We start from the raw sequence: 18,028 nt of genomic DNA on the forward strand, positions 1-18,028 counted from the left end.
ATTAAAATATTATACGGGTACGAGTCGGCATCGTACCACCACACCGACGGATTCAAAAGTGCCTTTTGGAAGCCACAAGTGCAGCACGAACACGATGTTGTAGGAGAAAGGGTTAAAGGAAGGTTTGACTTCGATCTCACCACAGAATAGAGTTTTTGCTCATTAAATTTGCACTGATTTTTAGTAACTTTCCAGTAACAGCATCTGCGAAGAACAAAGTCACAAACAAACAAACATTACCTCTTTATTTGAGTTATTTTGCTCGCAATTGCTTTTGATTCAGATACTCAGAGCATAGAATAACCAAATATCAAATCACAGGGCCAAACCTCACTAGCTAGTGTCTTAGCTAAAAGTAGGGAAATAAGGAGAGTGGTGTCCGATACACGACCGCCGCATTGTTAACGTATGACTATGGGTATGAGGGTGCCAATGGAAATGGTCACCTCTAATTTAAAAAAGTTACCGAAATAAAAAATGTTCACCACCTCGAAAAAACACCCTATGCTAAATATTAGCTCAATCGGACTTAAAAGAGAGTGGCGCAAAGCGGTCAAAGTTTGAGTTTTTTGAAAATCGAAAAATCACCCAAGGAAGTAAAGGAAATCGGGGTTTTTTGAAAAAAAAATTTTTGATGCCAAATGTCTTAAAATTGCATGAAATCGATACTTTAGGACTTTTGGAATACGAAACGAAACGTATGGTTTTGGGTACAAATAAAAATAGTTATTTCGATTTTTCATTCGGAACTTGCTGCTAAATGTTGATTTGCACGATAATATACCCTTCGCAAAATATTAGCTCATTCGAACTTCATTTATTAGTGTCACAGACGTAAAAAATTGAGTTTTTTTTTGAAAAACGAAAGATAACCGAAAATCAGTGCTTTCAAAAAAAAAAGGTTAGTACGAAATGTCTTAAAATTGCATTACTCGTCGAGATTTACTGTTATCTAAAAAAAATTGTCAAGGAAAACTTTTTTTTGGCACTTTTCCGTCTGAAAAGTCGATTTTCAACAAAAAACATTTTTTGAAATAACTGTAAATCTCGATGTGCCATACAATTTTAATACATTTGAGAAAAATTGAAGTTTATAGTTTATATAAATTGATAGTTTTTAAATAAAAACTACAGAATTTTGGTCGGACAATTAAGTATAGGAAACTGTTCGAGCTTTCATTGAAAATACCAAACAAATTTAAAAAAAACTACTTTAGAAAATATTTTGAAAATTTAAATTTGTTTTTCTCAAAAACATATCTTTTAAAAATTCTGAACGAAAATTATATGAATAGTCCATACAACAACCAAAAAGTTTACCATACATTGGAAAAAGGAAACTGTTACAGTGGCACTGGTAATTTCTTGATATTTTTTTTAAATTTTTTTTCAGTGTAATTTAGAAAAAAAATGGTATTTTTCATGAAAATTTAAACGGTTTCCTTCATTCCATTCTACGACCAAATTTTTTTAAATATTAATGTTTTTGAGTTGGATTTTTTGTTGAACATTAAGAAAAAGCTGGTCCTTTTAAAAAGTAGGCTAACTTATTTTTCGAAATTTCAAGTATGCAAAGTTACTCAAATGACAAATGTCTTTACATCCACAACGTTTCACTGCCAACTCCTAAGACAAGCTGGCATGAACTTCGTCCATTGAAAATGTGTACGTTATATCAAAGTTTCCTCGTATAAATTCTCAAAATTTTACTGAATTACATTGCGAGTGCATAATATCACAGTAGGCAAGGTGTACATAAATATAAGGCGTCTGTCTGCGGAGGTCGGTGAATAATCTTTCTCATGACTTCTCACGGCAAGATTGAGAATTAGCATTCATTCTCCTCAGACTGGCTTTTATCAATACTACAGGAGAATTAGTAATGCGTTAGCGTAATTCACGTTAACGAATTTGAGTTCGGAGCTCCGTATTCAAGAAGTAAACAGAGTCTAAAAGGCAGAAAATATGTGGATTTTTTAGGGCCTCAAATTTAAGTTTTATCGGAGAAGTTTATTCTAATCCATTCAACTATTCTATTATGGTCGTGTCTCCGACTTTACCCGTCCGTCTTTTTCAGATGTAGAATTACATCTACGCCATGTAAGGGTGCCAAATCAGATCAGATCAGGTCACGATTTTATACAATAATGTAACAAATAAATTCGTGTTATTTGGTATTAGAAAACCCACTTGGAACGTTAGTACCATTTAAGAGAAGATTTCAAGCGGAGAGTTTTCGTAGCTACAGCGGTTGCGCGTTCGCTTATAAAGCGAATGACTGTGGGTCCAATCTCAGCGCTCTCCATTGATTGATCTTTAAATAGACATTTTTCAAGGCTAAAGTCGGATGAATTTAGTAGTTTAAAGCCTTTATAATGCAAAAAAAAATCGCAGTTTAATCCATCTAGCGAGTAAAGGGTGTGTCAAATCAAATTGCATCACGGAAAAAACGCTGTAGAAATTCGCCCAGTAGACCGATCCTTTTGAAAATTTTAGACAGTAAAATAAAAACTATTAAACAACTTTTGGCATTTTCTTTTTATTCATACTTCGAGCCCAAGCCCGTATGCTCGCACCTTCCTCTTTACCCCGTCCATAAGGTTCTGTACAACGTCAGGTTGTAGTTTTTTTTGAACAGAAATCCATTTTCTCTTGAAGTCCGCCTCCGATTTGACAACTTTTGGGTTCTTCCGGAGGGCCTGCTTCATAATCGCCCAATATTTCTCTATTGGGCGAAGCTCGCGTCTTCCCCACCATGTTTTGCCTTTCGTCGCGGTTAGGAGCCTTCTGAACCTTGTATGTACGCAGGCCCTCCCGCTGCTTGGTCCGCTGGACGAATGAACTTGACAAATTCAGCTTATTGGCGACATCCCGGACCGAACTTCTCGGATCACGTCTAAACTGCTTAACTACCCGCTTGTGATCTTTTTCACTGACGGAGCATCCATTTTTGCCGTTCTTCACCTTCCGGTCGATGGTTAGGTTCTCGAAGTATCGTTTTAGTACTCTGCTGACCGTGGATTGGACGATTCCCAGCATCTTACCGATGTCCCGATGTGACAACTCCGGATTCTCGAAATGAGTGCGCAGGATTAATTCACGACGCTCTTTTTCGTTCGACGACATTTTTCCAAATTTACGAAAAATTGACAGTGAAGCATGGCCAACGTGATCTATACACTCTTATCTGATTATAAGCGAAAGCTGAAGATATAATTCCTAAAAATTAAATTTCTACAGCGTTTTTTCCGTGATGCAATTTGATGTGACACACCCTTTAGACAACATTCTCTATTTTCAAGCCGTCTGGTGAAGAGTGCCTCGGTATTTTGCATCTCATATCGAGTGTGTTATTTTTGATGCTCCGCATCTTCACTTCGCAATAACATCTCCCAGCGTAACATCAACGATTGGTAGACACGTGAACTTCGCTGCAATGAATGCACTGTGCGATTTTGTGCTCTTCAAAATATTCATTTTTAGGATAGTCTCCACATGGATTGCAATTGCAAAACAGTGCAATTTTGTTCGTTGAAAGCACCACGTCAATTTCATGCCGTCTGGTAATGTATTTTTATGCGTAGCAAACGTTTGCAACGATTTGCCGTTTGGAAGCATGTAGATTGAAGTTGAAGCATGTAGATTGAAGTGAAGAACAATGGTACAAATGGTGGGACAAAATATGATCGTCTGCTACCGAAGGTATGTCAAGTGCGGAGAAGTCCGCCGCAAGAGTTTTCGCGATGAATACTCAGTGTAATGCGTTCATTGACATAAGGACAAAAATCTTGACATATGAGACGCTTGTGTATTGTTATTGTGAGAACATGAATGAGTCAAGAATCTACCAATTTGAACCGCTTTTATCAAATGACCCTTTTTAGGGCTATCAAAAACTCCACTGAGAATTTTTTACCGAGTTAGAGCTTTTGTGAACTTAAGACGGTGTTCGGAACCATTGGTGACTTTTTCTGAGCAATTTTATAATTTTCGTTAATTCGAGTATTATTTTTTCGGATTAAAATAGACGTCAAAGTGCAACGCTTTTCCAGTGGTGATAGTTGTGTTCTTCGGTGGAAAACTGAAACTGAAGCTTGGTTCGGATTGTTTATTACCGTTTTCGAGATGTGTTGCATAGCAGAATTTGTGGAATATTTCTTTGAGAAACGGTGTTTTTGGGAGCGTTGAAGATGTAATTTTGCTAAGAAATATTGAATGTTCAATGTTTCAGTGTCGAACTAGACAGCGTACAACCTGAAGATTAGATATTAGATATATTAGATTTCTTCAACGATTTCGTAGTTCTACGTTAATAATGCGATCGTGTCTTGGACATCGCCTTTCTGATTTTTTTAGATCAAATTGTGCAAAAGCAAGTACAGTAGAACTCCGATTATTCGCGGAATAGTTGGGCTAGGTCACCGCGTACAACGTAAATCGCGGATAACGCAATAAAGGGCTAAACATGAAAAAAATATATTTAGTTTGACTATTAAACTAACCATCTGTAAGGTCGTGTATACCAGTGATAAGATAATGTGTGACCAAAACAAACAAAAAAAAAAACGATACCCTACCACTAACCGATAAATTTCGGGAAGATCTATAGAATTATGTGCGCTACACAAACAACGTCCCGTCACCGTTCCGTCAACTATTCTCTTGGACTTATTTAGCCGACGGCTAACTTGCCTTTGCTGGTGTATGTGGATGTTTCCATAAGAATTGCATGGGAGAATAATTGACTTAACGTGACGTGACGCGATGTGAACGTGACGTGGATGTTGTATGTGAATTGCACTTAACTAGGGAATTCGCTTTCGCGGATAATCGAGGTTCCACTATATAGAGAAAACTAACTTTTTTTTATAATGTAAGGAAATGGTTGTTTACGAAATTTTTTGTATGCAGACTAAATATTATGGAATATGTCAAACCTAACAATTACTAAATGCGTAAGAATGGTTCTCATTAATTGTTTAATTACCACATAAGATTGCAACTAAGTTAGGGTATCTAATCATATAACTGATGATGAAGCATGAGGAGTTTGACATGCAAACCAGTAAACAAGCTTCGGAAATTGGAATTAGATTTTATCAGGTAAATTACTCTCTTTTCTAATTCAATCAGATTGTGTTTCCATCGGCCCATTTCGTTCCTGCAACTGTCAGCATGCATAGGTTACATGTATTACCGGATGATATATCGATCAATTATTGCTTTGTTAATGTTTTTCTGAGAATCTCAGTGGATCAAAGGGCACTTAAAATAATTAACAGTATTATTTGAAACAGTGCCAAAATCTACGCCAATCTGTGGTCTTGAACATGATATCACATTTGCTTCAGATATTATGCTCTATGACGCAATGATTGCGGCTAGATCAATCCGATTGCGGTGCAATATCGCTCGAAAGCTCGCCTCCGTGTTAATATCTATTCCAGCTCAGGTAAACGGTGTACATTTTTTGATTTATCTGATTTACTTCAAAAGTACGTCACTAGCGGCATTTCATTGGCCACGAATATTTTTCAAGGTGTTTGCATGCGAATTTGGTGGTGTGTTTGTGTGCATGCTGGGTGAAACAATTGACCAAACAAAACTGTAATGATGTCTCTGAGGAAAACTGTCTATTTTTCTTTCGAAATACGCTGCGTTACGCCGGCCACGAACGGGTCGGTCGAATTTTCCTTCAACACAGACAAAAACAGGAAACAGGAAAGTACACATACCATGTTGTTGGTCGCAATTGCGTCGTCACTGATTGCACTGCACAGTTTCTCTATCTCCTCGAATTCTACCTCATTTTGGCATTCATCCATAGTTTGCAGATTGGGGTTTTCAGGGTCTTCGCAGGATGCCCTCGGGCTGTACAGAACCACTGTCGGGTGTGTGCTTACTCATATAAGTACCGTTTTTCCGCGAAATATCGTTGAATTGTCACTTTACAAATGAAGAATTTTTTTCTACCAAGGATATCTAGATTCACTTTACAACATGTACACTTTTCACATCACAAAACACTACATAAGAGAGACACACTTTTTCCAGACGAATCTTTTTTTTTTCTCAAGAATCGTGCTTTGTGATGTAATTATTTTCACTATTTATTTCATTTCCCCCCTAAAACTTTTATACTTATCACGTATAACTCTTCGAATCTTGATGTTTTAGCGCAATTTCGATAGATTTCAATTGATTTTCACACGATTTTGACCAACGAAAAATTTTCCTGCTGAAAGTATTCACACGCTTACGAGACTCGTCACTCAATTGCTGCAGGACTATCAATTTTCGTTGACCGCCTATGTTTTTCCTTCCACTGTGTATGTGTGTTAGTGGTATGAATCCTGGAAAAACTGTGTGTGCGCACCATGGGGCGTGCAGAGGCGAACCAGGAAAGCTTGAAGTGAACGGCTTTCCTCTCAATGGATCCCGACCGGGGATCCTGGATTGGGTTCTGGGAGTACGAACAGCGATGGAGTGTATGTTTTCAAAACAAACGCATGCGCGTGACGGCAGGATTGGAGTACACATTTTCTTTTTCTCGTGGGATGATGAAAGGAAATGGGAAAATGAACGCAACTATGCTGACATCTTGTTGTGACTGTTTCCGTTCAGTGATGAGAAACAAGGAAACAAAGCTTTTTTTGGCTCCTTGTGCAGGGAAAAGCTTTTATGCTCAACGTGGGAGCTTAGGAGCGAGAAAATAGAAAGTTTTCAAATATGCGTCAGTCGTTCTGTTGATGCTAGATGTCAGTTCCAAAATAATTTAATTTAAATTTGGTCTGTCGTCAACCAAGAGTAGACATTTTTGTTACAACCATAATTACATATTAATCCAAAGAACTTTAACATATAAAAAAGTACACTAAAAGGTTGCGCGTTCACAATAAAAAATAATAATTTTCATTTGCATAAATTTTCGTAATGCTTATTGTAACCTGTTGTCGCATGATTTAAATGTCTTAATTTCTACGATTATGATTAGCGATTAATGTATTTCCTTTTTGTACTTTCTGGAAGGTCTGAATTAATGCGACATTGTGGAAGGTCAATTGTAACTCATTCCAGTATATGGCGTTGCTAGAAAGCATTTCATTTTTAGCAGAAACCATGTCTTTTCATGGCTTGTAGCGTCATGCGTCATGCTTCAAAATGTTTGCATGTATGGAAGCAGACATCTCTTGCTTTTTTATTTTTTTAATTTTTTTTTGGGATTGCACCCAAAAAAAAAAGTCCAAACGACGTCAACGGGGATCGAACCAATGCAATGGATGAAATACTGTTTTACACGACCACGCTATCCACATGGTTAATGATGCTGTTGCGCAGAATCGAGATAATATTACATCTCATTACAAATTGAAGTTGGGATAAAGGTATAAAGGAGATTTATATTCATCTCGTTCTGAGCCGTGTACATATGTGGCAAAGTAATGCGTGAAACATGTCTCTTGTTTCACTCGCTCGTATTAATCTTATACAGGCACACCTTTTTTGTGCGGGGAATGGGGACCGCAAAAAAAATGCATGAAAAAATAGTGCAAAACTTCACCAGTAGCCTTAAAAAAATCGTGTTCGGTACACATTTTGAAAAAACCTTTTTTTTTGTGCGGAAGATAGGGAACGTATAAAAAAAGTTTCCCCCAAGAAAATAACTCAAATCCACGCCGTTCACCGTTCAATTTCCTTTCGTTTCCCTGCTTTGCGATGGGACACTTTGCCCATTTGGTTGCGCGTGGCTGTTTTGGTGCTTTTAGTTGCATGTCCAAACGTGTTGCTATTAGAAATCATGTCATGCGAACACGTAGAAAAACTCAGAGCATTTGATGGGAGAAAGGGAATGATTTCAGAAGTGGATAATTGAGTCGCAAATATGCTTTTAGCGCACTGAAATGCATATAAACCATCTAAAAAAACTAAATGGACGATAACTTCGTCAAATATGCTTATTTTCATATACCGCAAAAAAAACCCACTGGAAAAGAAAACCGCACAAAAAAAAATCGCACAAAAAAAAATTTGCACAAAAAAACCGCACAAAAACAGGTTTTACTGTATTGTCGTACCATATATATTCTACAAATGCTTACCAATACTTGAGAGTGATGACATTTTCTCTTATTTTAACGCCTTATTTAATGTAATAAATCGAGATGCCAAAACATGAGCTTAAAATCAATTTTGGTCGACCATTCAAAATATTTATTATTTTCCAAATCTTGCACATGTTTGTTTCCTGTAACAATTGATTTAGTTTGCGTGAGTTGTTCAATTCATGTAATCGGGAAACGCGTCTAATATCCGCGTTTTCTCAATCTATGAATTTTAAAAGATGGGCTACTTAGGACCAAATTTGGCCTTTTCAAGGTTAGAGACGAAAGAACTTTGTGGTTGTAGTAGTTCTATAATAGAAAAAAATAATCAAAATGAATCCTGATCATTACATCTTCTCACTAAATGTGTTTGAATGGGAACAGGATGACAGGATCGTGGAATTTCAATTTTTCAAATTAATGAGTAACGATGGACATTGGAGTGCCAATGAAAATGGTTATCTCAAATTAACGAATGGGGCTTCCTGGAAAATGTTGATTACCTCGAAAACATACACTATACAACATTTCAGCTCAATTGGACTTTATTTACTATTGTCGCAAAGACGCCAAAGTTTGAGTCTTCCGAAAACCGTAAAATCACCCAAGAAACGAGTGCATGAAATCGGAGTTTTGAAAAAAAAAATTGATGTCAAATGTTTTCAAATTGCATGAAATGTCTGTCATCTAAATTCCGAAATTCGATTTTGATAATATTCCCTGGGCGATTTTACGATCTTCAAAAAACTCAAACTTTAACGGTTGTGCGACATTAGTAAGAGCGGTCCGATTGAGCTGAAATTTTGCATAGGATATTTTTTCACGGGAATCAACATAAGGCAGGAAGTCCCTTCTGAAAATTTAAAGTTCCCTTTTTTTCATACATTCATTGGCACTATAATGTGCATAATATGTAACAAAGCAAAAATTAAAAATTAACAATTTTCTTTAAAATATTTTTACGTAATTCTCGCAGCAGGAATTGTCTTTCCAATGGCAATCCGTATTCCTCAGCACAACTAATAACTTTTTTGATTCCACATAATTCCCATTCCATTTGAATCCCAATTTTCGGACTCCTCTTTAGAGTTCTTTAGAGGACAGTTCACTTTAATGAACGGTTCAGTCACTATTCGTTCATCTGAGTGAATCAGTTATTTTGAACCGTTCTTTCGCTCTGTCGTTCAATGGTATTAATAACATAGAATGTTAGCTGGAACCCAACATAGCTGTTTAATTATTTGATATCGTTGGATTGGATAGTGTACGTATGGGATTTATATTTTTGAAATTTAGTGGGGAAGGATAAGCTGCTTCATCTTTAAAAGTGGCAAACTGTATATGAAAATATGTTTATCGGCTGACAAAAGTATATGTAATAATTTGATGCGCACAAATATGTGGAATTTTTCATATTTTCTGTTTGGACAACACACAGATTTCATGTAAGATCATATTTCATAATGTTCATTCAGAGATGAAATTCAGCAGTGATTCTTACAAACAATTACGATAAAACGTACACGCCGGCCAAACAATGGATTGAAAGCAACGAAAAAACTTTTTTCTCAAGTTGCCCTCACTGTAAGATTTTATGTTTACCTAATTCATGAATCGCCCCAGCTTCTCCTAGATTTGTTTCTGATAATCATGAAGTATATGAATGTTACGCTGAATTGAAAGAATACATGAAATTGAAAATATATAGTTTCACCTTTAAAACTACGACATTTTTAACCCAAAATTGAGTATACATTAACAAAATATACCCTGCCTTACATGCATAAATGACAATATCGTTTTATTTTTCGTATATGCGTTCTCGTTATATTTATCTATTCCATCCAGCGCAATTCAGTTCAGCTGCACTTATTCTTTCGCAAACAGTTCGCTCGTTCACTTCGTTCTTGAACAGTTCGTTCTCAAACAGTTTACTCTCAATCAGTTCTTTCCCACACAGTTTACTCGCAAACAGCTCGTTCTGAACCAGTTCGCTCTCAAACAGTTCACTCGCAAATCGTTCTTTCGGAATCAGTTCGTTCACAAACCGTTCTTTCGGAATCGTGGGGAGAACTACCGTTCTTTGAAAAAGAACGACCGTTCGTTCACTCTTTTCGGCGAACTAGTTCTTTCGTACCGTTCGTGAACGGTCATCTTCATCTTCATCAACCTAATGAAGTTCCAAAACTGATGAAATATTAGCACCCTCGGCAGTCGAAAATAAATTTCCATCATCGTAGAAATATGTGTTTGGATGCAAAATACTGAACCTGAGAAAATATTGCAACTTAAGCTCCGCCTGTGTACAAGTTGTATGTATAAACGGTATCAAAGAGATTTCCGAAATCTGAGAACCAATATATCGGTTTGGCATGGAATGGCTGAATATCGACAATTTTAGAACCGTATTGACTAACGGTCTTTTTGGAATCCAAAATGGCGACTTTGGTTTTTTTACAGTTTCATTAATCGAACAAATCAAACAACACAAAAGTCGATACAAAAACATTTTTTTCTTAATTCATGGCTACATTGAAACATTAAAAGTAAGTCTTCGAACGTAGGAATTTTCCAAAGACTTGCGCAGCTGCCAAAGTCAGTCTAGTACACTAGCTGAGGTTGTTGTACTGTTCCGCGTTCTACATAGGGATTGTTATCGATACATAACAATTGGCGTGAAATTTCCGATCAGGCGAAACGGTTTAAACCAGCGGTTCTCAAAGTGGTCCCTTGAGGTCGGTATTGGTTTCTCAGGGGTCGACATGACCGAAAATTGATTTTGGGGGTCGACGAGGTCTAAAAATTGACCCCCATTAATTAACACTAGTCCTTGTTCGAAACAAGATATAGTATGAGATGTGTTACGTGATCCAACTTGATTTCTAGTAGAAAGTATTATTGTTGTACTTTTCAAAAACTCAACAAATGGATGAGCGCGCATAAGTTCGTATAAGATGAAAAATTTGGCAAGTGCATTTGGCATTTGCGTTCTGAAATTTGTTGGAACTTGAATACACTCATACATTAGTAGAAATATAAAGAAAGTCACCGGGTTCATCTCATAACACTGATTTAAGAAAAAAATTATCATCAACGTGGGATTTCTATATATTTTTTTTCATAAATTAATTGCCTACTCCAGTATTTGTGAGTCTTTTGTATTGACATATCTACAATTAAATTAATATTTATATAATTTCACTTCTATTTATTTTCATGGGAATATGATGTCAAGTTTATCCGTTGCCAGCCTTCAGATTTGTCTGGAATCTTCCAGACTTTGGTAATGGATCCAGATATCCAGACCGTCCTTTGTCTAGTCCAGACTTTCCGCACTTTGCCCAGATTTTTCCAAATTTAAACAAAAATTCTGCAATTAAGTTGGTTTGGAAAGCTAGTTTATGCTAGTTTTGTTGAAACAGTTATACAAAATGGATCACTGATTTCACCGAAGGGATTGGGAGGCCAGACTGAGCTGGCTTTCTCAGAGCACCGATAAGCATGCTGGTTTGTACAAAGTATGTAGTAAAGACATAAAGTGTCTTGGAGGATTTAAGGATTTCTTGAAGCATGCTGCGAGTTGGAAGCACAAAAGCGACTGTTGTGATAACGAATGTTCTCGGAGATGGTCAACAAGAGGAGCCCATTAGTCATTTGTAAAAATGTATATACGTTTTTTTTCCGTCAAAGTAACAAATTATCCTTGTGCAGAATTTATTGAAGTTTTCAAATTTGTCTTTCGATTTGCGGTGCGATGGTTGTTTATTGAATAATTCATCATCAAATACGAAAGGGTAATTTTTCATTCAAATTTACATATATCTGTATGGGAAGGTCCTACAGAAAAGTTACCAAATTAAGGCTGGTTGATAAGGTTAATTAGATTTGCTGTTGAGCTGGTTAGCAACAAATTGTGTTAGTCCTGAAAATCTTTGAAAAAACAGAAAAAAATCGATTTTTCATTTCTTCCCGATATTGTTCCAATACCTGAAATTTGTAGCTTCGAAATAATGTGAATCTTATCGATATGCGTTAAATTTTCAAGAAGTTACAGCATGTCAAAAATCACTTAAAATATCCAATTTCGCACTCTGTTCCTCTAATTTTTTTGTCGAGTGTATATTTGATCAGTACACGTTGATCAAATTTTATCTGTCAAAAAGAGTAAAATATTTGGCTTCGGTCAAACAGTGTATGAGCACCTATAGAAGCCAGAACTAGCTATTGGAATGGAGGTATACTGTTCGTGAATGATTGTATTTATGACCTTATACAGGTTACCGAAACGAATCATAGAACGTTGTATGACGAGATGGATGAACTACGTAACGTAAGCGATGGAAAAATATCTATTGATCGGCTCAACGAATTTAAGGCTAATGTATTAACTTCAACTCCGGTTATGATAAATCTGACCATGATGGACTCGTCCAATGTCATTAGAAGAAAATATCAAACCATTCTACCGCTTACTGAAAATTTTCTCAATCTGGTTCTCTGAGAAATGATTCAGCCAATTGATGAGGAATTCAGAGAGCTGCACAATATTGATTTTTTATACTATTCTCCGGATGAACGAATCAATGTAGTCGTGTTTTGGGGTAGAGTTCTAGCCACAACTACCCGTGGTGGTGAAACGGCATTCCCGTTATTAAGAAAATTAATTCAAAAAAATGTACTGTATATCGAAGAAAGTGGTTTGATGCAAATGTCTGCAACCATTAAGTTTAAGTATAATGCGTCGATATATGAGAAGAAGAAATAACTGTTAAACCATGTTTTACACGTAAAAATGTTGATTGATTGATTGTGTTAGATTATAGAGACTTTAAATGTTTGCAGTTCTAGTCCTGAGAAGGGCCCTTGTGGACACACTCAATCCAAACTTGTTCACCTGCCTTGAGAAAGACATTCATTGACATTTCTCGTCAGCAAACCATGTCCGCTTCGACAAACATCAAACAACGTTCTAGTGAAAACGATCAATAATATTCGCAATAAATATAAAAAATGTCGACAAAAACCCAGACAAATCCAGACTTATGATTTTCCAACATCTTGGTTTCTGTTCAATACACCGGGCAACCCAGACTTAGTCCTTTATAAGGCCGTGGAAACTAGGCAAGGAATTGACTCAAACTTCAGAAAACATAATCCTTACATGGGGAAGAACACATTATCATTGATAAAAAATAAAACACTGAAACAGTTAAAAAAAATTGGTGGCAATATAGTTGCCACTACCCGTTAACCCCAAAAACACTGCTTTCCGCTGCCTAGTAAGCTCATTTTATTGTACCTTTGGTTATACAAAAATTAAAACAATACAGTGATGCTTCTGAATCCGGACACTTTTTCATTACTTTCAATATCATGCCAAAACCATGACATTTTTTGCATGTTGAATTGATGTGACTGATAGTTACTATTGTGTCAATTTAGTTTAGTGTCAAACATAGTACCTAGCTGTTAACAAAAAAATGTCAAAAATCAAAAATCATTGTGAATTTCACAAACTCATGTCCGGAATAAAAAGTACATTCAAAAATGATTTTAAATACGGACGGTCAAAAGTTGACGATTAAATTTTTCATTGAAGGAGGTGTATAACTACTAACTGCTACTTGCCTTATTATTTTTCAGCTTTTGGTACATCATCTGTATTGTTATCATGTTCAATCATAATGAAACCGTTGAACTTAAAAGGTGTTCTTTACTTATTTTATTTTTTAGTTTTCAGTACATTATGTGTATTATTAGTATATTTCTCTACAATAAAGCCATTCAACAATTTCTTTAAAATTTTGGATTCGCATTTTTCATAAATAACCGTATTGATGGGGTTCTGAGGGAATATGTAATCCGCCATTTTGTAGCGGCCGCCAACTTGGATTTACATTCTTCATAAATTACTATATTCTACTAATCAAACCGCCATCTTGTAGGGGTCATCTTGTGAAAATACAATAAATAATGGAATAAATAAAAATCTTTTGTACAAAACGTGTTTCCATTTAGTCTCGCTACTTATGACGCACCCGTTAATAAGTACTACCATAATTAATAAATAATTTCTCTCAAAGAATTGCAAAGAAAACACGTGTCCGGATTTAAAAGAAAAATTGTCCGGATTTCAAATCACGACACGATGGAAGAAATTTCAAATTTTGAACAAATATAACATGATTTTGTGGAATTCTGTGATTCATAACTTAGATGAAGGCCTTCTAATTCTATAGGATCGCTTATTTTTCATGCTATGATATGTCAATATTTTTTAGTAGTTGAAGTTATACTCGTAAGCGCTTAAGCGTCCGGATTTCGATGCATTACTATATCTCTAGTGCAGCGAAAAAAAATTCTATAGAATTATAAAGAAAAAATATAAAATTTTTCATCAAATACACCATTTTTTTCTATTGAAGAAACCGCATGAACTTACACAGTAGATCCTAAATAGAACACTTACAGTGAAAAACTTATCAACTTGTTGCATGCCCAGCGAATTTAAACACATGTTTTTTGCCGGCGCTCTGAAATCGCGCTTTTTACATAAAAATGACTCCCAAAATAATATCGTACTTTTTTAGCAGCCCTAAAAAAATGGAGTATTTCCAGTTACTTTTAGAAGTCTTTGGTTGAGCGGTATATTGAAATAGTTTTCCAAATGCGGCAAAAAAATATTTTCTGTGGGTGGGAATATAGTTGTTAAGGCCTTATAACCGTTAACCATCCGCAAAGTCTTTAAATTAGTAAGAATTTTGTATGAACAAGACATATACGGGTCTGAGGTATCACTTAATTCTGGAAGAGGGGTCTATTGCCTAAAATAGTTTGAGAACCCCTGGTTTAAACTCATCGATTCAATTCCCACCAAAGGCCACCAATATTGACATCCTTACGATACCAGCGCTTCGCTTCTTTCGTCGCACACATATGTTGCGAAAGTGAGCAACATAATTGGCTTAACGGAAGCCGCCAGAAATATTTTTCCTTGATTACTCTTTTTATCCATTTTTTCGATTATTACAAGTAGCCACTTTCCCCCCGCCCCGCATTCCACATGGTCACGATGAGTCTGAAATCTGAATTTCACCGATCATATTTTCATTTCGGCAGAACTGTGTTTGATCTCTGCTGACTGTTTCACCCAATTAGCGCCGAGCGCCGCCTGAGCTTATCGCATGTGTGTGCACATCTGATAATGCATGCATATGCAGATGCGATCAAACTGTAAATAATCACATTTCGAATCTCTCGCATGAATCGAGAGACCATTTCGCTGAAAGCGGAACGCTTTCAGAGGCATTCAATTCGGCCGAATGAATGTGATGATAGCACATAACTTCCATTTACACATCAAAACCAACCGATTGGGATGTATTTTAATTCTTGCAGTGGCAAAATAAATTGACCGCTGAAAAGCTAAATTCGAGATGTTAAATGTTAAAAGGGGGGGAATTGTCAAACAAAAGTTCTAAATTGTGGTTCAGCGCGTACAGGGAGCAATTTGATGGTTTGGTGGAACAGCGAGGACAATTAATTTTCCTTCATTTCAGTGACACTCAGGGATCAACAGCGCCTGGCCACAGGAACCCAAAACCGCTTGCCACATTATTCAGGTGACGGAATTTCCTTCCACTTCTGATTACCCACACATCTAGCCCCCCGGGGTTTGGGAATCGGTCAGTTGACTTATAACCGCTGCTCGTTCAGGTGTAAACCGCTGACCGAAAAATGACTGTCGCTGAAACTTACCACATTGATGTAAATGATGTCATCTTCGTTGCAGATGGCGAGATACGGGGAGCTTCCGAGCTCGTTCAGTCCAGAAACCGGCTGCTTGGAGACGCACTTTCCCATAGGGAGCCGGCGCCCCGCTCTTGGGGTGGATTCTGCAGGTAGTGGGCCAGCGCGACGGCGGGCCTCAGGATGTGGCGGGAGCTGGGGGAGAACATCAAATGTTCGACATGAGAGAGAGTCATTCAATAGATGAGTGATTATAGTTTCTGCAGTTATCAGAATAACAATCAAACAGGCATGCTTTTGGAAGGATTTTTGTTACAAATTTTGTAGATTAATTCAACTCAAAGTAAAATAAAATAACTGACACATAGCAACGCTATTTTTACAAAACCAGAAGACAAACGTTACACTCACAATAGAAAATTGTCAAGGATCGCACCTTCGAAACAATTGAAACATTTGAATAATGTCGTAATCATCGTTATTAATATTTCTCGTTTATTTATGGATAAAGCATTTTTCCCGTCAACGTGATGCGGTTCCGAATGCAGCGTTGGTCATAGGTCCGTTGCCACCACGTGTCCCGCATAGGGATGTCCACCTTCGGAGGTGTTGTGTAAAAACGTAGGAAATATTTTATACATTTTCCTGGCAAACCAGGACTTCCGGTTGGTTGCGATCACCCGGCTTGGGCTTTTTCATAGGCAGTTTGAACCAATAAAATCTAACAGAAACACGCCTCTTTCTCCATTATGGTACAGAGGTAAATCAAAATGCTAAACATTATTATTGCTTTTTCATTGTTTCATTATTACGATGCATTCATATGCATAGGACATAACTTATTTTTCATTCGTTTCATTCTGACTGTTTCCTTGGGAATGTATCCAAGTGGATGGCATCCCAGCCAATAGTCGTGCAGTTCATTTACATTTTCTCATCCATAATGTTTCTACAAGCAGCAAAGTGTTATTGTTTTCATTTCCGGTTTTTTCCTTGCAGTTTTTCGCCATTGCTCGGCGTTAAGGCAAGCAGTGAGGGAGGGGGGTATGAGGGAAAGCGAATGCGAATAGATTGAATTATCACTGGTCTGCCGGAAGCAACCAACAGCCAACCAAGGCACTATTGGATTTCCCGCACTAAGCACTATTCATATTCCGATGAATCGAATGAAGGGTAGTTATGAATATTTCGATGCAATTGAATTGGAAAACTGTGAGCAAGGCGAGCCCTACAAGTGCTTTCCAACTAGACGCACGCAGTCGTTGGCAGATTCATTATCGGGTTTACATGCGAATATAATGTTCGATATTGATACAACTGAATGGATGTTATCTCATATGCAGGTATGCATTTCTTGTGTATGGAGAGCTCTGGCACTGATTGGAACTGATCGGAAAAGCTGACGAGTTGAACTCGAATATTAATACTGGAGGGCGATTCCACAGAGGTATTGTTAGCGTTCTTATAACGCTTGTTGGAGCGGTAAATCAGAATTATGCCTTAAATTAAAAGAAGTCTTTCGAGATAACAATTATCTTCCTGTTAGTATAATTTAATGGATGATGTTACTGATTGATATGTAGTTTTCGAAGTTTTTTTTGAGAACCAGTTAACATTTTTGAAAAGACATTCGACGAATCGTTTTCCTCGCTCCAGTGAAATTTTCGAAATTTTTACCCATGAAACAAGTGGTAGTGTTTTCCGTGTGTCCGATTCTGTTCTTGTCCTTTCGAAATGGAAACACTCCATTGTTGATGGTCCGTTGGAAAATTCAGATTTCTAAGAACAAGTTAGAGCTGATGATCCCCTTCCGATTTGATCCGATTATTCAACAGTACCATAAATAATACTGAACTGTCGCTTTGTCTGAATAACATGGCATTCTTAAAATGAGAAATTTTCATTCCAATGGGTCCCCTTTCGTAAAGCTCAAGAACCCGATTGGGAAGGTACGACGGAACAACTTCCTGTATTAGAAGCAGTTGTATGTGGCGTGACAAATTGTTCCAGTTTCAACGTAGGACTACGTTATGGGGTGTAAAATGAAAATATAAAAACTGAACATGCAACGAAAAACTGAATATTTCGAACGATATTAACTTGACTCAATCTTGACAGCTCGCAGAGGTTTTTACATCAATCTGTTAGAAACATTTTTACGCGTCCATTATAATCAT

General features: G+C 36.9%; 1 protein-coding gene across 8 annotated transcripts in view; it reads right to left on the reverse strand.

Moving 5' to 3' along the window:
• The window catches only part of LOC129771963 (uncharacterized), a 238,277-nt gene that overhangs the window by 95,785 nt on the left and 124,464 nt on the right, over positions 1–18,028 (reverse strand). For 7 of the 8 annotated variants that reach the window (XM_055776133.1, XM_055776132.1, XM_055776130.1 and 4 more), the window contains one exon: positions 15,861–16,046. In XM_055776133.1, the coding sequence (XP_055632108.1) occupies positions 15,861–15,965 (105 nt within the window). In that variant the 5' untranslated portion in view covers positions 15,966–16,046. Of the gene's footprint in view, positions 1–5,735; positions 6,294–15,860; positions 16,047–18,028 lie in introns of those variants that run through there. The other variant, XM_055776134.1, reaches the window with a different exon arrangement.

The sequence above is a fragment of the Toxorhynchites rutilus genome, chromosome 2 (assembly GCF_029784135.1).
Source record: "Toxorhynchites rutilus septentrionalis strain SRP chromosome 2, ASM2978413v1, whole genome shotgun sequence".
Lineage (NCBI taxonomy): Eukaryota > Metazoa > Arthropoda > Insecta > Diptera > Culicidae > Toxorhynchites > Toxorhynchites rutilus.